Source organism: Haliotis asinina, chromosome 7 (assembly GCF_037392515.1).
Source record: "Haliotis asinina isolate JCU_RB_2024 chromosome 7, JCU_Hal_asi_v2, whole genome shotgun sequence".
Lineage (NCBI taxonomy): Eukaryota > Metazoa > Mollusca > Gastropoda > Lepetellida > Haliotidae > Haliotis > Haliotis asinina.
In genome coordinates, this window is record NC_090286.1 from 51,076,378 (window position 1) to 51,099,726 (window position 23,349).

General features: G+C 39.3%; 1 protein-coding gene across 1 annotated transcript in view; it reads left to right on the forward strand.

The window, feature by feature from the left end:
• LOC137292157 (rho GTPase-activating protein 45-like) overlaps positions 1 to 23,349 on the forward strand; it is a 44,684-nt gene extending 21,335 nt beyond the window's left edge. The window contains exons 17-31 of the mRNA XM_067823705.1: positions 333 to 433; positions 1,490 to 1,690; positions 2,178 to 2,233; positions 2,702 to 2,833; positions 2,951 to 3,088; positions 4,377 to 4,433; positions 4,874 to 4,992; positions 5,747 to 5,827; positions 6,425 to 6,506; positions 7,434 to 7,536; positions 7,955 to 8,018; positions 8,549 to 8,627; positions 12,323 to 12,407; positions 16,588 to 16,716; positions 22,184 to 23,349. Coding sequence (XP_067679806.1) covers positions 333 to 433; positions 1,490 to 1,690; positions 2,178 to 2,233; positions 2,702 to 2,833; positions 2,951 to 3,088; positions 4,377 to 4,433; positions 4,874 to 4,992; positions 5,747 to 5,827; positions 6,425 to 6,506; positions 7,434 to 7,536; positions 7,955 to 8,018; positions 8,549 to 8,627; positions 12,323 to 12,407; positions 16,588 to 16,716; positions 22,184 to 23,247 — 2,491 coding nt within the window. The 3' untranslated portion in view covers positions 23,248 to 23,349. The remainder of the gene's footprint in view (positions 1 to 332; positions 434 to 1,489; positions 1,691 to 2,177; positions 2,234 to 2,701; positions 2,834 to 2,950; positions 3,089 to 4,376; positions 4,434 to 4,873; positions 4,993 to 5,746; positions 5,828 to 6,424; positions 6,507 to 7,433; positions 7,537 to 7,954; positions 8,019 to 8,548; positions 8,628 to 12,322; positions 12,408 to 16,587; positions 16,717 to 22,183) is intronic.

The following is a 23,349-nucleotide window of genomic DNA, read 5'->3' on the forward strand; positions in this document are numbered from 1 at the left end:
TGTTATGCTAGCTTATTGGTTTCACCCAATTTGTAAAATATTTCACTTTCGACACACCTTAACTGATACATTGTGATGTTGTGCAGCTATTGTTGAATGGTGTTCAAGAACACCTGTTACTAAACATCAAGCAACAGCTCATAACATTACAGCCAGTGCCAATATCAAAGATGGAGAATCTCTCACACCCACAGCATGATGTAGCATTATAGGCTTCAGAATTAATGTTGCAAGTCAAGGTCATTTACTGTAACGTTCAAAACAACAAGTCTGTTGTAACAGATGGGCGTATGACCCGTTACACACCCTTCAAGGTGTACTTCTCCTTACAGGTATGGTGAAGGAAGGAAGCCTAGTACACAGTCCAATGGATCCGCGTCTTCTGACATGATACCATCAAATGAAGGGTCACCAGTGTCCTCCCCAAGGAAGGGTGAGTTTATATTACTGACAGCATATAACTGTTTACAGGATTTAGGTCACATGAGAACCTTAGGATTTGTATTTACAATTTACAATTCTTTAGGCAAATATTGCAATGAAGAAGTAATAAGAAAAATGTAAAATGTTCAACATCCTGATTACTAATGCTATTGATGATAAAACACCAAGAGTTTTCTTTGTTTAAATATGTCAGGATACTGGAAAAAGCATGTTGGAATAGCTTTCTATTCATATTGTTCACGATTTCTTATAAAAAGTGATCGTAAAATCTTGTGCTTTTTTTCATCCCCCCACATTACATGCCGGGGGGATGTAGTCGACACCTTGTCTGTCAGTCCATCCATCCGTCCATAATCATTTTGTTTCCGGAGCATAACTCAAAAACCATTCAATATTATATTATATTTTTCTGCAAAACTTGGTAGATATATCAATCAGAACCTGAAGTGGTGCCTTTGCTATTTACAGGTTTTTGTGATTTATTATTTTTCTTGGTTTCCATGTAAACGTTTTGGACTTAGTTTCAAAATGGAGGGACGGGCTTCGTTTCCGAAGCACAACTTGAAAACCATTTCATATCTTTCAACAGATCTTGGCAGATATATGAGACAGATCTTGAAATGGTGACATTTGCTGATTACAGATATATGGCATTTATATTTTTCATGAATTCCATGGAAACAATTCAAACATCAAGTAACTGTCAGATGATTTGTCCTTTCAAACATTTGGGGGCCGGGGTGATATGTCATCTTCTGATGACTCTTGTTCTTAAATTCTGATTGTAAAGCAGTCTGCAGTTTTTTGTAAACAATTTTTTTCCAATCTTACTTTTTTGTCAGTCTTGCGTACACTTGAAAAAACTTTTTTTTGTAGTTTTGATACATTAGACGCTTAAAATGATCCTATATTTCTGTTGTGTTGTTATTTCTTTAATATGACTTGAAGTCAACCTTTTATCTACTGAGAAATATGAAGTCAAATTGTTCAGAGGATTTAAGGATCTTTTTGTGGAAACTGTGACATGAATGTGTTTTCACCCCAGACAAGAATCGAGGCCCTGTAAAGGCATGGGGTCATTCTGTGGGCATTGGTAGCGACACTGATAGTGCCAGTGGAAGTAGCAGCAACAAGTCACATGACTCATCACCTAGCAACAGTCCACATGCTAATATGAGGAGGCAACTAGTAGCCAGTCAGTCATTGGATGAATTAGCTGAAGAGGAGCCAGAAAAATATGCGAATGGTTTGTATAAACTGAAATTGCTTTCAACTTGTTGATGATATAAGCTTCATTGACAAATCCCCCCCGCCCCACAAAAAAAACAACCAAACAAATTATGTAGTATGTGTCATACATTCATTGTGTAGTAGTGGTTCTCATTCTGGATAGCTCAAATAAAGATGATATTTTCACAGTTGTTAGCTCCTCATGGAAGATGGGTCAAGATTATTTACCAGGGTCAAAAGTCACAGGACAAAACAGACAGCTACCATTTGATTTCAGGATTTAGATGTTATTGAAACAAATCAGCTTTCCTGAATATAGGTGTTAGCAAGTCATGGAAAGCTTCAGTTGCTAAAAATGGTTTCTACCTTACAATGGAGTTGATATTTTAGTTGCTCAATACACTTCATTTGAGCAAATTTTCTGGTAATATTTTGGGTACTGAGAATTTTTACTGTCCCCAAATTCCAGTGGGTTATGTGAATGTGTCATCGTTTTGATGCAGGTGATGAACAGCGCCGGAATCTCATTAAAAGAATCATGTCAGCCAGTGAAGATTTGGTAGGTGCTTCATTATAGAGAGAGTCTCAGAATGAAATAAAACAATAAATTGGGGCTGAAAGTTACTTATGATTCTCTGTTTAGAGTAATATGATTCTCTGTTTAGAGTAATATGATTCTCTGTTTAGAGTAATATGATTCTCTGTTGAGAGTAATATGATTCTCTGTTGAGAGTAATATAAATTTCAGGAATAAATTAAGAAGATAGACTTACAGTTCCTCTGCAGTCACATGAACTGGTCTTATTCAACTCTGGATCAGACGAATAGCCTTATGGTGAAAGGACTGATTTGCTAGACCAAAGTCCTTGTTTGGGTACAGTATGGAAACCTGGTCTTGGTTTCCCTTGATGTGATATTTGCTAGAATAGAGCTAAAGGCATAGTAAAACCTTCAGTTTAATTCAGCTGATAATTGCAAGTTTGGTGCTGTAACTGTATTTGGTTTTATATATGTCCTCTGTTCTCAGCCAAACAGAGGGCGGCGGCACACCACATTTGGTGTTGACTTCCAGGAGCAAGTGAACCAGTTTAAGATGGAAGTCCCACCCATCGTGTCCATGTGTCTGTCCGAGGTTGAGCTGCGTGGTCTCACCATCAAGGTAGGCTGAACAAGAGGAAAATGCTACGTTACAATTTTGTATTGCATTTGCTCCATTTAACATGAATCTTTGTTAGATATTGAAGTCTCAAAATATGCATTTCTTTTCTTTACCCAGGGAATGTACAGAGTGTCTGGTGTGAAGAGTAAAGTCGAGAACTTGTGCAATAGATTTGACATTGATCCTGATTCTGTTGACCTCTCGGAACAACACCCAAATGTCATCTCCAATGTGTTGAAACTCTACCTACGACAGGTATGCTTAAGACTCTTGTCTTGTGAGGAAAAAATAACAGCAGTCTATTTTAGCAGCTAGTGCAAAGCTGAAGTTAATTAGAGAAATAGTAGACACACTGGTAATAGTCATATTTAGTATATCACAGGATCTTTATTCCTGATGATCGTCTATCACACAGTATAGAATATATGTGACTGCTGTGTCAGTGGCTGGTGTTTATTTTTAGTTGTTAATGAAATGGAAGCAGGTATCACTCAGTTGAGTGAGTCAAACATTGACTGATATGGAGGTAATATGCAGAACAGATGATCAAACACCCATGCAGCATATTGCATGGGAAGTAGTGCCTTTAATATGACATTTGTGTCACTTTGTGAAAAGAATATTATTTTATTGATATTGATTCCCTTTTCATAAAGGAAGCCTCAACCCAGCAATACAACATAATGATATACAGCATACTATCAGTCATTTGGAGCATGATATTGATGAGAAGAATTCAATTTTAAAAAAACAAATGAGAGTTATCTCCCCTAGAGTTGTGTCTCCAGGTGCTGAGTTGTGAGATGTCTCCCACATGCTTAGGCCAGACCGAGTCTTGAATTGTTTGAAAAAAGGGACTTGACTGCAATTCAGTTTAATACAGTGATGGGAGATTCTAGTGTAGGCAACCTCTTGAAATATTGGTGATTTGTGTTAGTTTTCTCAGATGTTTTGGACACAGACTGGAGTAGTACAGTAAACAACAACTTTCAGTTACCTGCATCAAACTCTGGGCACCTTTATTTACCAAAGGATATAATGGTACCTGTCAGTATAAGATATTAAAAAGAAAATTTTTTTGTCACATTTCCAAGGAAATTTAGGTGAGTATTTGGGGGTGAGTTTCAGTGTTATTGCTTATGACAATTGAATTATTTCATTTAGTGTAAGGATTGGATATTTGTTTAGCTATATAGATAATTTTTCCCATTTTTTCTTTTGATGTCAAGTATATCAACACAGTGACAAAAATAGAAAAATCGCAAGGTTGTAGTTTAGCTCATGAGTGCAAGCTGATTTTGTCATAAGTCCTTCATTTAATGCTTTCATTTTGTAAGCAGTACTAACTTGTTGTTGAAAACGTGCAGCCAACCTGTTTCATTAACAGAAACGTTGTGATGCGGTTTTACAAGTTAGTATTAAATGACAGACTTTGTTCATGCTATCTGAAGGAGGACTCGATCCCCCAGTTGGTACAAAACAGAAAGAAAGTGTGCTCAAGTCATGACATAGTCTGCATACATTGCTATGATTTGCATTTCAGCTCCCAGAGCCTCTTCTGACGTTTCGGTTATACTCAGATTTTATACATGTGGCAAAGGTATGTACAACTGATAGCAGGAACTAGCTTATGCTTGAAAAGAAGAACAAATCCTTTGCAGTGATAGTGTAGCTTATGGATACATATAGAGCTTGTGAGACTCAGTTGTCTTTAGCCTGATAGTTACCTGTGCACAGGTGTGACACATGGATGTGTCTATAATGGAGGGATGGTGGAGTAGCCTAGTGGTTAAAGCATCCGCTCATCATGCTGAAGACTCAGGTTCAATTCCCCACATGGGTACAATGTGTGAAGCCCATATCTGGTGTCCTTGCCGTGATATTGCTCGAATATTGCTAAAAACGATATAAAATCATACTCTCACTAAAATGTGAAATTTGCCCAGGCTATGTTTCTAGGTTTGCAACATGCCTGCAATGTGGGTTTAAGTGTGTAACACCTTGTAAACTTGGGGCCTTCTCACCCATATTGAATTTCAGGAACATACATCAGGTGCTACGGGTAACCAGAAGACAATAGAGAAGCTGTCTTATCTGGTTCGGATGCTGCCTCCTTCCAACTTTAAAACCTGTGCTGTTCTCATGCATCATCTACAAAGGTATCAGAGATGAACATTTACCACAGAATATTGTGGATTTGGTTATGTCACTTTGCATACTACTTCAATAGCCATATTAGTGTTAAGATACATTGACCCCCATGTTAAGTTAACATATTTCTGTACAGAAAAGTTTCTCATCTCTGAGTAAAACAAGTAATTCCATATCACGTAGCTAGGTAGCATGGGAGTTAACTCATTTGCTCATCACACTACACTAAAGGAAGGGGTTTCATTCTCCAAGTGAACGAAATAAGCGAAGCTCATTTCTTGTGCCCTGTATACACTGTCTTGTTGCTTTTCTTGCTAACACTGAAGTTGACAAATGCAGGTTATCAATCAATCAGTCAATCAGTTTATTGCATGAAGGCCAGTGGCCCATATACAAAATATATATGTGTAGTATTTACAACATATGACACATGTTACAGTGAATCTCTTCTCAATATGAGCATGTGATGGATAAATAGAGCTGTCTCATGTTGTAATAGGGATGCTTTACTTGAAAGTATTGAATAAAGCTTTGTAGCAATCTTGTATGATCGTAGCCATGGTGGGAAATACATCTGCCTTAAATCATTATATACAGGACAAATAAATAAAAAGTGAAATTCATTCTCAACAGTGTTACAGAATGGACAGAGCCTTTGTGATCCGTTCAGTGCTCTCTATGACACTGATCATGAACCCAGGTTTCATGGCAAGGCAGCAGTTTTCCCACGTGTTTATCATATACATTTCAATACATTTACAGGGTAGCTGCTCACTCTGACGTGAACCAAATGAGCTCCAGCAATCTTGGAATTGTGTTCGGTCCAACGCTACTCCGACCAGCGTAAGTAGCTGCTGTCTGCAAGTGATCCAATAAAGGACTGAGCTGTATGTCCTGCTGAGAGAATAATATAAGCTTCAAAATGTCCAGATAATTATCTGCAGTCGAACATTGTCAGTGGATAACACTGCAGGAAAATGTGTCTGTTTTGTCTGTGATGTAGATTTATGTCGATAAAAGGAATAGTAGTGGTGTCAAGAATAAAGTAATGAAGCCTCACATTCTGTTTTGGAAATGCCAAATTTACTGTCATTATTGGTACTGACCCTTGAAGATCTTCAGTAACCCATGCTTGTCATAAGAGGCAACTAACTTGGTAAAGTGGTCAGGATTGCTGACTTCACACAACATCATATCCCAATTGTTTAGATTGATGTTCATGCTGTTGATCACTAGACTGTCTTGTCCAGAGTTGATTGTTTATAGCTGGAACAATTGGCGTAAATCTAAACTCACTCACTTATCATTGCTACTGGATTATTATGACCCAGAATTTAAGAAGTTTGTAGCCATCAGCTGCCTTGGTCAAATGTTCCCTATTGTGTTCATTATGGACATCAAATGAGATTAATTTGTCACCATGTTTCTGTGATTGTACAGGGAAGGGACTGCCTCTCTAGCATCTCTGGTGGACACGCCCCACCAAACCCGGGCCATTGAACTACTTATCTCATCAGCACAGGTACTTGTCATAGCTTTGTTAAACTCTGCATATGCAACCTTTCCTGAATACTGTCTTGTATCAGGAATTATCCGAGTCCTGCTCTGTTCTAGTAGTTAATGCAAGTGGTAAGACCTGCCTTAATCCCCCAGTAAAGATGTGCATTAAAATGCTTGTCATAAAAGGCCTCTAACAGAATTTGGTATATAAGCTTGCTGACTAGCTTGATGCTTGTCACTCCGTCGCCAGAGGCGTTAAATGATGCTCATGATGTCTGTGTTGTCATGATCAGCTCATCACTACTTGATTTTCTTCTGTCTGTCTTTTAGCAGCATTTAGAAATTAAAGACGACCAAGATTTCTGGGTCATTACAGATCCCTTCTTCAGGTGAACATGATGAAGGGATCCATAATGACCCCAAAATGTGTGGAAAAGATTAAAGAAGATTAGTCCATAAAATATCTTGGTTTTTTCCTGACTGTTGTAAACAGTTTGGAATATTGTTGAGTGCAGCTTACAAGAACAAACAGAAAAAACACACCTGACTGAGCAGTTAGTAATTATTCAAAAGCATCTATGAACACAAACACTGATAACTCATAGTGCCTGAAATGGATGAAAATTTTCTTGCCTTTTCAATTTGTTAAATGTGAAGAAAGGTGGTCCCAGCTAGTGTGTCAGTTGAAATTTCTGTCCCTACTACAGTGAGGTGAATTGTCAAGCCTTTTACTCTGATGGCACTGATCATTAAACCAAGTTTTGTCATAGCCTGGTAAAGATAACATACAAAACTCACTCAATTTGCTCCCTGTATTGAACAAAAAATACTGAAAGTGTACTGTATCAGTTGAAAGCATTTTGTTTGAAATTAGTAGACTTATAAGTGTGTCTTTGTTGTGTAAACAACCAGTAACAAACTGTTGATTACCTGATGTCTCTGTTTACAGACAATATTTGGTCCTGGAGCTGACTATCAGCTTGTAGGAGGAGAAACACCAGTGGAGGCGCTGCCAGACCCAGCTCCACCAGTGGTTAAACCGACAAAAACAGGTAACTTTCGTTTTCATCTTCATTGACTCCAGGTGAGGGATGGTTTGGTTGTCTTGTGGGTATTGTACACTCTTCATCCTGGAAACCTGGGTGATTTCTCACTTTCATGTTTATAAAGATGTAAACATTTAATCAAAATTTGGGAATGATGTTGAGGAAGGTCCTATGAAGTGTGAATAAAATCATGAAAATATCCTGTTCCCTACCAAAACCACCACACATGGATACAGTCTGTGAAACCCTTCTTCATGTCCCCTGCATTCATATGACCATCTATGTCCCCTGCGTTGATATGACCATAACAAGGCTTTGAGAGACAAAATGTCCAGCTCACCTAACTGGAGGATATGCATGTGCTACATGAACGTATGTTTGCCATGAAGAATGTAAGTACTCTGTGTTATGATGTGTCTTTCAGAAATCAAGGAACCTTTGTCAATATCTGTGCCTTTGGAACCTCCTTCAGTGAAACTTCCTTCAAGGTATGATGAGAATTTGGATGAAAAAGTCCCATGTGTTTGAGTATTTTGAGTATTTGATCTCTTAGTGTCCAAAATCTTTGTCTCAGAATGCCATGCAATGTTGGGGTAGCCAAGAGGTTAGACAAGGTTTGCTTCCCCACATGGGTACAATGTGTAAGGCCTACTTCTGGGACAAGGCCTACTTCTGGTGTCCCACATTGTGATATTACTTTAATATTACTAAAAACGGTGTAAAACCATACTCACTCAGAATGCCCTGATATGACTTTCACAGATACAGTGTCATTATGACCTCTACCAGCTATGCTGGATCCTATGTTTTTAACCACATCTTAGCATTTAAGAAGACCTGGGTATGATTTCCTACATGGGTACAATGTGAGTATATCCACTTCTTGTGTCCTTGATCATGATATTGCTGGAATGTTGCTGGAATATTGCTAAAAGTGACAGAAAACTGTATTCATCCACATATGCTAAAGAGAGACAAGACCATCTGTATTCCTCCCTTTCTGTTGATATTTTTCCAGCACCTGTCAGTCTGTGGATGCGGTAGCTGTGGACAAGATCGTGCAGCCAGCGGAGGAGGTGGATGGGGAGCGCTCCAAGGTAATGCCATCCCTCTGTACACTTCATGCCATTCACAGGAAGGATCAGAAACAATCTCAGTCTGACTGATTAAGGGAAATAGTGCCTCGAAAGATATTAGCCATTGTCTCTAACGTGTTGTCATTGGAACATATCTCCCATCAGTTCCTTCTGTCTCATTTGCTAATATCCACGGATAACATCTTTTGAGTTTACAAAGTAAACAGAAGAATTTGGACACCTCTTGCTTGAGCAAAACAAAGGTCTTTCAAAATTATTCTCACTCACAAATTCAGCGCACCTGGTGTTTTCAGACTGAATAATAGGTCTCCGCCAACACCAGGTGTTCAGATCTTGTCAGACAATTTGTTAAGGCTTAGATTGCTATGATCTTACCTGCCCCAGTTTGTTTTGATGTTTTCGTCACCAGGCACCTATCCTATTTCTTTTCTGCAATAATACAATACAGATAGATATAGATGCTCTTCTGTCAGAATTATATGAAATATTTCTGTCATTTTAGCCTTCATTAACATATATGTATTTGAAATATTTACCAGTCCTTTTCAGAACTTGCCAGTCTCAATGTTTTGGGCATCAAAAGTTAAATATATTTACCATGTTTATAAATTTTTCCTTATCCTGACTCATGCTTAATTGCTTATCTCCTTTTTCTGGTGAAGGTAGTGGAACACCTGAAATCCCTTGAAGTTCCCTTCTAAATGAAGCAGACGTAAAATCCATGCTCACCCTTGTATTACCTCCCTTTCTATACACATGGTCAGCTGATGAGCCATGATACTTCACTCTCTCCCTATCGCCCGACGAGGGTGGCTGGAGGCACCCAGGGTCCCATATACAGTGATAAGTCTTTCAGTCTTTTGGTTTTTCTAATTACATTTGTGCTGTATGCGGTTTTGGGCTTGTATATGTATATTATTGTTATACAAATTTGTGATTATTGTGACTTTTTCTAACACATATTTCTTAGCCAATCGTGTTTTCAGTGCACGTTACGTCTGTTGCCCGCATTTTTTTTGCCCAGCGTGTAAACCTTTATGTTCTGCTCATACTCGTAAATTTTGTATTAATTTGTCTGAAGCAGAATTCTTATTATATTTACGGTCTGTTCACAGACGTGCTAGAGATAAGCCATGTCGGCTCACATTAGCCATGTCTAAATCTGGTGAAATAAAATTGGGTAACGGTTTAATTATTGATGCTGAGATTCATTCTAGTGATATGCCAGCCATATCTCAGAGGTTGTGTTCAGGGTCGGGCGAGTCCCCTCCCAAGACTCAGGAGAGACCATCTGTTGAGACAGGGCCGTCACAGCCCAAGAAATATAAGTCATTATAGCCCAAGAAATATAAGTCATTGAAGACAAAGTCTTCATCCATAAGATCATCGCAGAATCATCCCTCTTTGACGAAGAAATCATTTGGGGAAGAGATCGTCCCCATAGAAGAACGTCAATTTTGTTACGAGTCTCTGTTGATGATACGGAGTGAAGACATCAGTCAACGGACATCGGCGACTAGATTGACACCGACGGCATCATCAACATCTCAGAACCCTTTCATCTAGAACAGACATCGCACATGTTGACTGCAACCTCAGGCATCGTAGACAACTCTTCAACACAGTCATCGATGCACGCACCGCATGCATTCGACGCAGGCGCCTTCATGCAACAATTCACAACGCAGATGATGAAGAGATCACTATCTGTACTACACCTAACGTTTCAACTGTTCAACTTAGTCAACAGTCTGAATCTTCAAGTAAAAGCATGTCACATACCAGGAGCCTGCAACGTCATGGCGGACGCCCTATCTCGTCCTCTTTATCCATCTCCAACAGAATGGATGCTGTATCGGGAAGTGTTTCAAGTAATCAGTCAAGCTTCCGGATCACTATCTCAGTGTGGATTAGAACTGTTATACTTAGAGCATATAAAGCAGCAGGATTAGACCCTCCGCAAGCTCTAACCCACATGAAGTCAGAGCCCAAGCCTGTACACTAGCGCTACATGGAAATTGCTCGCTATCTACTATTATGAAGGCTGTTTTTGGAAGTCAAACACAGTGTTTGCCAACCATTACCTGCGAGACAGCCACAGAGGAGGTCACTGGCATTCATCTGTTTGGCCCACTTGTCGTTGTTCAGCAAATAACAGTTCCCCGACGACACTGACTTAACTCACCTGATTTATCACGTGACTTATGGAAGCCAGATGGTCTGCGGAGTATTTTGGTGGAAAGTCTATGTGCACGTCTTAAACAGACTAGCATAAGTGATTAGGACCTTGCATTCATTATGAAGATAATTAAACATGAAGAAAGGTTGCAGCAAGTTTCGATTGCTACATCTTGACATTTAGTTGTGTCAGAAACTAGCAGGATGCTAGCTACTTTTGGTGTCATCATGTGCCAGTCAACAAGTTCGACTGGATGTGATTCCCCCCAAAATCTACAAAGAATATGAGAAGGATAGGACTGAATTATCACCGTTACAATTTCCCATTAGGGGGGAAATTATTGGACATAATTTGGAACAGACAGCAGAATCCAGCATGGTCTGCCTCACTGCCATTTCCGTCGGATTCTGTGAGCAATTAAGCATGAGTCAGGATAAGGAGAAATATGTAATTTTCTGAATGAAATTGATATTTTATACTTATCCTGACTCATGGCGAAAACCCTCCCAGCCACCCTTTACAGACATGCTGAATTTTCGTATTCTCGTGTCAGGCAATTATAGGAAAGAGTGAAGTATCATGGCTCAGCTGCCCATGTGCATAAAAAGGGAGGTAATACATGGGTGAGTGTGAGTGTGAGTCGGAATAAGTATAAAATATCATAAGTATAAAATATCAATTTTATACAGAAAGTTACATTTATAACTATCTCTCCATTTATTTATACTGGTAGAAGTGCATAACAAATATCCAAACTTTGAGTTCAGAGATTTTTTAACATTTACCATACAGAACTGTGGTGTGGTGAACACGACACATCCACATGACATGTGAAGATGGATTTTTCACTTGTCCTCTGTGGAGTTAACCTGTCATGGACAGACAGATAATTTGTTATGTACAACTGCTTACATTGTGAGTCATGGGGAAGGAAACGATATTTGTACTTAAGATCAGTCTTTGTTATGATTGACAATCCATTATTTGTTATGATTGACAATCCAGTATTTGTTATGATTGACATTACCTGTTTTGATGTAGATTATACGTAAATATCCTGTAGGTTGTGATTTAGGTACTGTCTTTGTATGCATGATCCCTAGCATCCAATAACTACATCATGTAGTCATTCTGAAATAGGGCATCATTATTTTGCGAGTGTTTCACGTAGCCACCAAATTCTGAACATGGGTTGGTCGGTCGGGGGTAATTAATAAAGAAAAAATTATCCGAATAATGTTCTAGGTTTTCATTTCTTGTAAATCTTATTACAAGTTCTTGCGTTTTTCCAGACTTGTGGCAGCGACTGATTAAAGCATTTTAGTTATATAGACATTTTATGTGATGATGCAGTACATTTTAGGTGAATATTAGAATGGTCGAGCAATGAGAAACGCAAAAATAAAAATGCTGCCCATATACTGACAGAGCTGAGAGAGATTGCTATGGTAATGGTTAATTCTCTATTTCTAATGCCACCAGTCCTGATGTATTTCCTTGCCACATCTTATTGCAGACCTCGGGGGCAGAGTTTGTACTGCCTGGCAGTACCAGCCCTGGGAAGAGTGACAATATTTCCCCCACAAGTACACTGACCGAGGGTAAACTTCGACTGCCCTCACTTAGCATGACATGGCTTACAAAGCAGTCTGCCTGTCGGCTGCTGTTGCCGCTGTAGCCTCAGTGCCTGCTGGCCCTGCATCTAATACTCCATTAACTGCTGTAGGCTCATCACTTTCATCATCTTGTCAGAATCATAGCGGGAAGGTCCTGTAATTAGATAATTATGTATTCTATCTGATTTTTAATGATAATGTATACAATTCCTGATATTGAAAATGTTCAAATTTACATTTTGCTTGGCTAAAATACAAGCACAGTAATAGATTTGGTAAAAGAAGAAATACATTTACAAATCATCTGAACTAATTTATGCATGTAAAATTAAATGCAAAATGAGTTCAAACAATCAATTTGCATTTGTCAGAATAAGCCCTCTATGAACTTCCAAATCTCTAGCTAGCAATCTGGTTGCCTCTATATGGACTACTACAGCCATAAGCCTCTTATCTTTGGAGGCTTGAACCCAGTTGATTCTGAGTGTGCTGGATAAGTGATGAGTCTGTGTGTCTTCATCTAACAAAATGCCTGAAAGGAGTCATTCACAATATGTGTTTCTTGCTGATTTTTACATCAGAATGTTTCATATTCATTCCATGTATTCCATTTGCTTTAGATTGATTGACAGCTTTAGATTGATTGACAGCTTTAGATTGGTTGACGGCTGAAGTTGCACACTGCACAGTTGTTGTACACTGTCTCCATCATGCCATTGTGGCGACTGTTGCCATCTCGCATTCACGTTCATTCTCTCTCTCTCTCGGTCACACCTAGATGGAACTGTAAGGAAGGCAATTACTTGTACAATTAGGGTTTATGTGGTAGACATGGCAACGGAATAACAGATTTCCAAGTCCTGTTATTTCAACACAAATTAAGTTTTGAAATAGCTGGTTATTCTGTGTGAAATGTTTTCTTCAGTGTTACTGTTTGTGAAAATGTGTCTGTGTTAATGAGTCAGTGAATGCGAAATATGTGAATGATAAGGATGTTCTTGTATAAACCCCTCCATCAGAAGCACCTGTAATAGCCTCTACTTCAGGTGATAGCTTGCTGTTGTTTTCTAGTTGAAACACAGTATATTGATGGTTGAGATGTATGTTCTAAACAACTAGTTCATTACATGTGTGTGGAAGGAAATATTTCTGGTATATTAGAGCCTTTAAAATATGTTTATTGTCATCTTTGTGTTTGAAGAATACTGCAGTTCATTCAGTATGCGGGTACTGTACCATCTCTCAGACACAAAGTACATACAGCGGTTCACTCCTTTCAGTCTGTCCTCCATCAGTGTGCTCTCTCCATCTGCTCATCTGTAGTTCAGTCACATACCTAACAGATCATTCCATATAACCATAACACCTCCCTGGGATATAAACAGTATATTGCTATACCTGCATGTCTCTCACTTGGGCAGATAAACTCGTAGTGATAGACCTACAGACAGCACCTCTGTGGAGACATACTCCTTGTATATACATCCGCATGGGACTAACTCGAGGGATGCACTGTAGATGTAGCTTTTACGGGTTGTAATGCATCAGTGATACAGAGAGATTCTGCCTGGGTCATCCTGCATGTCACAGAGAATGTTACTGTGTACAACATACCTGCATCTGTTGTAACTTGTTGCATTATACGACTGATGTAGTATTTCATCTTATCCAAATGAAGTATATTGGGTTGTCCGTTGTGTGGGTTCAGCTTTTTGCACACTGGTATTAATGGGTATCAGTGTTTATCATAGATTTTAGTTGTGTTATGTGTGTGATGTGCATGTTCACATCAAAGTACCGAGGAAGAGTTACCTACCTTGCATGTACCATTTGATCATGTTGGCATGATTGCTGTCATTTCAACATAGTATGCATTGAAACAATGGTGACGACAGTAAGACAGTTGTACAGTATAACATTCATGTATTGTGTGGTAATTGTCTGCACATATGTCATGATGTAGTGCAGCATGGAATACAAAATATACAAACATAACTACTGACCTGTGTCATCATCAGTTTGAGCTGTAGTCAAGGCTTGTAAATAATACATGAATATGCAACATTGTTTTCATTAACCAGTGCACCATATACTCCACTGACTGTTTGCATTATGTATACAAGCATGCATGTATTGCTACTAACGTACAATCATAATGGTTAAACAAATATAGAAGAAGTGATATCGAAATGAAGATGATGGAACAGATTCACGCACGGTAACTGGGATATAGATAGACAGTAAATGTATGATTATTGAGAGTGTTGCACTGAGCTTGTGTTCTGTATGTTTCAAAACGATATCCGTAAACAATTTATTGCATTTTGTTGTAAGTCATAAAACTATGGCAAATATTTTACCACCTTCCGTTTATAAAGTCTATGTTATTTAGTCCCAAAACTTTGCTTTCAGAATTTTTTAATAGAAGCTCCTACTAGAATTGTGAAAGAAATACAAATTTTGGTTGATGCAGTTTCAATGGGATGATGGTTGATTATGTCATTCCTTGATTCTCGTATCTATGTAAAACATCTGCAATATCTAGGCAGAAGTTAATAGTAAGTATGTGCAGTATTGTAGCCTATTGATAAAAGTATTTTCTTGTCATGCCAAGGACCCTGGTTTGAATGTCAACATGGGAACAAAGTGTGAAGCCCACTTCTGGTTACCCCATCCGTGATAATTATCTCCGTGATTGTATCGAATATTGCTAAAAGTGGCATATAGCCAAAAACAGTCACTCACTCAGATCTTGGGACTGATCCTTGCTTAGAATTTCAGTCACACTTTTGTCTGATCCAGACTTTAATGTTGACAGGTCACAGTTGTACAGCTGGGGCAGCTTCAAATATTTAAAGACGCTTATGGTCAGATATAGAACAGAGCTTAAGCATAAAACCTTGGTGCAACACTGTCATTGGGTTACGACATATCTGGTTATGTTTTTCCAGGGTTAAGTTAGAATAGCCCTTCAGCAACCCATGCTTGCTACAAAAGGCGACTATGCTTGTTGTAAGAGGCAACTAACAGGATTGGGTGGTCAGACTCGCTTACTTGGTTGACACATGTCATCGGTTCCCAATTGTGCAGATCAGTGCTCATGTTGTCGATCACAGGATTGTCTGATCCAGACTCGATTATTTACAGACCGCTGCTATATAGCTGGAATATTGCTGAGTGCGGTGTAAAACTAAACTCACTCACTCACCCACTCTCTCCAGGGTTTAGTACTTGAACTTCTTCAGAAGAGAGAAGCTCTCCAGAAAGAGTGGCTAGTAATGGATGTTATTGTTAACCAAGCATGCAAACACATATTCACCCCAGTACTGAACATTCTAAATTACTGGAAGCTGTTCTGTTGTTTGGTTTTGGCTGATTTCTTCATAAACCAACTCACTTCCAAATTTGCCCTGATATAAATATTGAATGTAAATCTGTATATATGATGTCATGAGCTGTGTGTTACTCTTAATAAGTACATTTTATAGGCTTTTGTTTTTGGCTGCAGTGAATGTCCTGGTTAGGATAGCTCTTCAGCAATCCTTGCATCTCGTAAGAAGTGACTAACAGTATGTTGACAATGTCATTGTATTTCCTTTATGTAGACTGATGCTCAAGATGTCAGTCACTGGGTTCCTTTGTCTTGACTCCAATTTTTATAGAGTCTTAATATTATGAGACAGTATTTAGAAGGTGCTACATCACCAAACGTACGGAATTTAAATATTTAGTATATTACACTCATTGAAACGAATAAGGGAACACCTGAAACTACAAGTGTTCTTTTATACTTTTTCTAGAATTTCACCCACACTGCAATGCAAGGCTTGTAAAGAAACCTGAAAGACAGAAGTATGCTGTCTGAAAATGTTTGTGAAGAAATCAGCCTATGCTCATTTGGTATTGCATGAATACTCCATGATAGCATGCCCACACTCACTCACTCCTTGGGAAGTCCTGGACTGAGATTAATTGTTGTGAATTATTACAAAGTCAGTAAACCAACACAATGAGGCGAATGCTTTCAGTGTAATTGCATGAATGTATTAAATTATAGAATGTCACAATTTGAGAAAAGCTGTAAAAGTAAGACATCATGGACATACAGGACATGGCGTGCTGTGATTTGCTTCGTTGAGACTCTAGAGTAAGGTCGGTATTTCAGGAGACGATGAGTGGAATGATTTAGATCTCCAATTGGATGATGAGTTGCCGGATAATTTGCTTCCGGATGACTCGACAACTCCCGGCTCGGCCAATCATCAAGCTGTGCTTACTCCACACTGCATGGCAGGTAATATCTACGCCACCTGTTGATGTGATATACCCTTGTTATCTACCTGAGTACACCAGCATGAACTCCAAGTTTATGTATAAGACAGAATAATTCTCCACACAAAGACCTAGCTCCAATTAGCTGACCCACAGTCTTTCTTCTGAAATGAGCCCATTTCTCAGAGCTGTGTTAGCAATACTTCCCATACTTCACCACTGACTTATGACAGTTGTAGTGAGACTGTTTCTCTCTGAAACAGGCCTGATTTGTTTGAATGATCTATAATAATTACGTGTATATGATTGTTTTATTTTTGTCAGCACCGTTTCTTGGCACCGTTTCATGCAAACTGTAACATTTTTTCCGAGCGTATTTTGTTTATATGCACTGTTTCAATATTTGGTACTAAAATACTACAGATTACATTTCCAGGCTAAGATACACTTAGTGTAGCTCACAAAAACAGCTTAGAACAGCTTAAATAGACAAATATTTCATGTATTGCATATGAATACACAATGCCATGAATGTTACTTGGCATGTATTGTTGTCAGATTATATTTCTGAATGGGCATATGAGGTGTCCAGTTGAGGTGTGCTAATTGGCTATCCGTCTCCCAGCAGAGTGGTGCAGTCATGAGAGTTGTCTGCCCTTTATTGAGGTGGAGGAGAGTGAGGTGGCGTATACTTGTATAGTTAGCAGCACCACCATGCGTAAGTGGTCTTCAACTGGTGTTGTGTTACCTTGGCTGCATCACCTTCCCCAACCCTTCCTGTACACTGCTGGAAAACCTTAACCCAATCTTGTACTGACAAGACAAGGTAGAATCAGTTGGTGCTTGACATAGATGGGTTTGTAGGTTTGCAAGGTGCAATTCAACTCATTGAATTAGCTCCTTTTTTGTTTGGTGCCACAACTTAAGTAGCAAGTCTGAATTTCATACAGAACACTGATTATGATTTCAGACAGCTTTAGAGCTTAGTCTTACATTAATATTCAGTTCATTAATATTCAGTACAAGCCTATGTCACAGGTATGTGAGAAACTCAACTGCAGAAAGAGATAATGACTGAGCTGTACATCCATCTCGAAGTTGAAACTTTGAGCTTATTCATTGCTGTAGGTTTGTGTGATAGTTAAATCAAAACAAATTCAATGCTTTATCAACCCTCTTTTAGCCTAAGACTTGTAATATCCACTAAGTCACAGTGATGGGTCATAGTTTACCAGCAACACAATGACAGTGGTTCCATGTTCACATCAGGCTCAACATAGTGATGCAGTGCACTTTTCACTTGCAAAGAATCCATGTCTGTTCAAGCAAGGCTTTGCTTTCAAGTTTTCCACTCTTTGACAACCTTTGACTTACAAGTTGTCCTCTGTTTAAACAGCCTTCCACTCACAAGATATCAGTTATTTTAAGCAACCCTTTACTTACAAGATATCCACTTTTAGAAGCCACCCTTTACTTACAGTGTCAATTTTTTGAAACAACCCTCCACTTACAAGGTGTCATTATTTTTAAGCAACTCTTTACTTACATATGTCCACTTTGTGAAGTGACCCTCCACTCACAAGGTGTCATTATTTTTAAGCAACTCTTTACTTACATATGTCCACTTTGTGAAGCGACCCTCCACTCACAAGGTGGCATTATTTTTAAGCAACTCTTTACTTACATATGTCCACTTTGTGAAGCGACCCTCCACTTACAAGGTGTCATTATTTTTAAGCAACTCTTTACTTACATATGTCTACTTTGTGAAGCGACCCTCCACTTACAACTTGTCAAGTACCCAACTACATTAACTCCATTTTTGTTTTCAGAATGTAGTGCAGTGAATTTGACAGTTTGCATTTCAGATTTTAGGATGCATTGAAACTCATGGCCTTGGACTGTACCAGATATTAGCATTGCTACAAACTAACAAAACTACATACATCTGCAGGAATGATGAATATTTTTTTTTCAACCATATTGTGAACATGTCAGAGGAGTCTGTTCTTCTTTGCTTACTGACTGGGGCATTGCACTTAATAATCAGCTTCCTCCCTTTGAACTAGTTGTCAGTCATGTCATATTTTAGATCTCTCAAGTTTGACGCTATTTCTTATTTGGTTTCAAGAAAGCTCTAATCTGAGCAAGGATAGGCAGTTTAGGGTTCAGTTACTCCAAAAGCGTGATTTGCTCAGCTGGATAACAAACTCTTGACTGCATTAGGTCTACTATGTGGATATACTTGCTTTAAGACAAATTGTTATACCGTATTCCCTGGCTCTGAACCCTGGCTCCGAGTAGTTATATGGTGTGTATTACAACTTACCTGGATACTTTAAAGATGATGAAGACTGTTAGGTTCAGGTGTTACTTGGTCGGACTGGGACAGACACCCAGCTGTGAATGATGTGCATGTTAAGCTCCTCAAGAATGTGACGGCCTCTTCATTGACATTGAAGATAATTACTTGCTGAGATGCAGTAAGAGTAGGTGATTTGTGGTATTTAGAACTTTGTACTCTGTTTCAGCCCTCCAGTTCCCCCACTTTCCCTATTGACAGGTAACAGTGTGTAGATATAACTTCTATCTACCTACCACGGTGACAGGGTTTTACGTATGTTATATATACCAGGTTGTAGTGGTCCATGAGGCTCACCCTGTGGCAGTCACAATGGTGCAAATCTTGTGCAGTGAGACTTTAATAGATTCACCAACATGCATGCACTCACTTGCAGGGAGGGGAGATAAATGAAATAGTATTAGACACTGCTTTGACAATTGTTTTTGTTTAATATTTTCTTTATGTGTGTAATGTTAGTCTTTTTTATTACAAAAGGAGACTTGTGAAGATCTGGAGTACAATAGCCCTTCAGCAACCCATGCTTGCCATAAAAGGTGACTATGCTTGTCGTAAGAGGCGACTAACAGGATTGGGTGGTCAGACTCGCTGACTTGGTTAACACATGTCATCGGTTCCCAATTGCGCAGATCGATGCGCAGATCGATGCTCATACTGTTGATCACTGGATCGTCTGGTCCAGACTCGATTATTTACAGACCGTATAGCTGGAATATTGCTGAGTGTGATGTAAAACTAAATTCACTCACTCACTCACTCATTTATTACAATATAAAATGGAATATGAGCATTGTCCTTGCCATGACTGGTGTCTGTCTAGTCACCATTTTGGTTTCTCCTGTGAAGGTGCGTTTTGGAATTGATCTACCTGCAGCCCATTCTTGTAAGAATGGTCATTCTCACTGACAAGGACAATGTACAATGTAAAGATCTGAGCTCTTGTCAGTTACTAGGTTGACTGGTTGTCATGTTTTTACCTTTGTCATAGGCCTTGAATAATGCTGAATACAAGAAGAAACATTTATACTTTGGTTGTAAGAAACGTTCAAAACTAGACCTTTTATGGCTGATATATTTGACAGCTAGCCTAAATAAATATGATTTCTGTATCTTTAGTTGGACAGGACATGTTAGCCCTAAATGGAGAATCCTGATACACTCTTCTGTATTTCCCCTGGGCCTTTAGACATTTTTCATGAGATCCAGCAGATATGAACAAATTTGTCTGAAAACTTTTTCATTGTCACTAATAGCTGTTTGGAGTTTCTGTATGCAGTTATTGCAATAATAAAAACTACAAATATGGATCTTGGTAAGTTTTCAGACTTTATGGTACTTATAAAATTTTTATACAGACTGGTCTGAAACTTAACCCGGGGTGCTTATTGGAACTGGGCGCTTAATACAGCAACTATGGTAACTTTATAGTATCAGGAAAAGGTACTGATAGTATCTACACATTTCATAACAGATTCGCTGAGTAAAGTAGCATATTAATGTAAATATAGTGGAATAGAAGCATTTGCTAAATATCACAGGAATATCCAGTAGTACTAAACTTTGCTCGGTATACACGTTTCGAGGAAGCGCATAGAGGTCTTGTACAAAACAACCTTAGTGCTAAGGCTACATTTATGACTGTGGTAAAGAATGGGAGTTACTGTCACCTTAGCGCTAAGATGGTTTTGTACAACGGCACCCTTGATCACAGGTCCTCAGCAAACTAGCATGTGATTACCGTTGTTGCCTGTCTGATTCTGTATCAGCCTGCCCCAACATGGTGGATCAGTGTTGCTGTCAGTGATGATCCAAGTCTAGTTACTCATTGGATGATGTGACACTCACTCACTCACTCACTCATGAATACACACGCAGGAAACACAGATTTCACTAACATTGCACAGTGATTTGCACCCGGTCGCAAGAACTGCATTGTGGATTTTTCAACAGTCCAGTTTGGACCCTTGTGTTGTGATGGTGATGTTTATAGGGTTGGTGCATGCGACAGGTCAAGGGTCAGCCGGGACAAACTAGCAGCTTCATTCACTTATTTCTAGGAGGCGAAGAATCGCCTGTTCCTACATTCTGGGGCAACCAAGTGGAGGCTCATGGGAAAATTAGTTTTATGAATCCAAATGTCATTTGCGAAGTTATATTCTTGTTTTTGCAGAGGAATTAACCAGGGTTTACATTTTTGGCAGATTTCAGTGTGTGAGGCATTTTTGTGATGCGTGAAATTACAATGTACAGATATGTCAATCAGACACCCAGGCTCTTGGCTGACTTACAGGGTTTTGATTTTTCATTTTTCACTATTTTCATGTTGGGTATCATTTGGACAGTCGCTAACAAGCTGGAATATGATAGGAACACTTACCCACAGATAGAAACAAGTGAATGAAAAAGCTATCTGTCCAATACTCAGTCTGAGAAGTGCATGTTTTGTGGTTATTATCTTGGTTTTTGCAAAACAGTTGTCCAACTGCTTGTTTTGCAGTGTAGATTAATACATCATGCTTCATATATCTGACAGGCTTTGCTTCCTGATGGTAATCAGTGTTGTGCCTTTGTGTGTGAGTTACCCAACTGACATACTTTAGTTTCATGATGTCATTCATTAGCTTATGCATGTCATTGCCTTCTATTTCAGGATTTCAAATGCTTTTATGTGTTTATTGCCTTCAGAAGATACAGTTTATTTAGGTGATGAACAATAACAGATGCTTAATTCATTGTGGTGTAGATCAGCTGATAATAACCTTCATCTGACAGTAGTGTATACATTTTCAATTTTCATCCTTTCTTTATCTTTTTTAGACGATTGATAGAGTGTGAATAGATATATAATTCTAACAAACATGAGTGAGTGATTATTCTTTGATGCCACATCAGCAATCGAGCTGGTATTTGTGGCTCTATTTGTACTATATTTTTATATCATTGATATATTTCTGTTCATTAAATTACTTTTGTTGTACTTTATCACTTTGAGACACCATTCAAAAGTTAATAAAACAAAAAAAATTTGACCTTGGTCTTGGTCATTGTGTTACATAATGGACTTTGATATGAACTCCCACTTGTTCCTCAGTTTAGCAGCCATGGGTTTTATTACTGACTGTTTCAGGGCAAGAAGTAGCGAAAGTGAGTCAGAGCAGCAGTACTTCCAGACCCGCCTCTAGTCCAGCATCCCCGCCCCGCCCAACCACGCCTGACCCCCAATCCACTGCAGCACTTGCATCTAGTCCAGCCCTCGCCAAGAAATCATCCGTCCATGAGACCAAGCCAAAGCCCACACTCAGTCTAATAGCCTGTGGAGATGTAGACCCATCTGTAAACCTGGGCAGTGAACATTATGCCTTCCTGCCACCTAGTCCTATCAAAGTTGTCATCTCAGAGGTTGGAGATTCTGATGATGCCCATACAGAAGAAATCCAGGTTCGAACTCCGCGGAAAGTTCTATCCCCGGAGACATCACCAATGCCTGCCCCTGCTGCCGTGTCTACAACTAGGTCGCCACCTCGTCAGGGATCTCCACCAAAGAGGGTTACTCGTTCTGGGTCAGGGTCTGTAACTAAGTCAGATAGTCATCATAGGTCCTCAGGTACTTCTGGAACTACTTTACCCAGCCTGACCTCAAAACCTGAATCGCGACGATATGCATCTCAGACAGGAAGCTCTCCCTCTCCTAGAAAGGGTTCCACAGGAACAAGTCACCCTGTCCGAACATCTGTCACCACTGTGCCAACATCCTCCAGGGTTTGTCTCAGTCGGTCTGTGACTGCTGGAGCTCCTACCTCTGCACCTAGAAGGCTGGCGACCTCCAGCTCCACGACCACAAAGTCACACACAAGCAGTTCCCTGTCAAAGTCATCTGCTCCTGCAAGAAGGAGCCTGGAACTGACACCTTCCCCATCTCGACAGATGCCGACGACAAGTGTAGGATCATTACATTCTCGTCAGCGTCACTCGTCTGGGGGTGATGGTGTCAACAGGTCTCCGCCTAAATCAGTTGAGCGGAAGAACAGCGCCAGTTCAGCATCAAGTGGTTCTGGAAGGCGGAGTCATGATCGTTGTCATAAAGACCATCCAACATCAGGATCCGTCTCTGAGACAAATGTAACTCCCTCCACATCTTCTTCAAGCGCCTGCACCAAGATCAGTCAGGACAGAACACCCCGATTTGTTTAATACTCTTAGATATATCAAAATCTAGTGCTTGGCTGTTGCTAGTGTTGTGTCATATTGTTTGTGAAAATTGTGAACAGTGTTTATTTAGCTGAAAGCATTGCA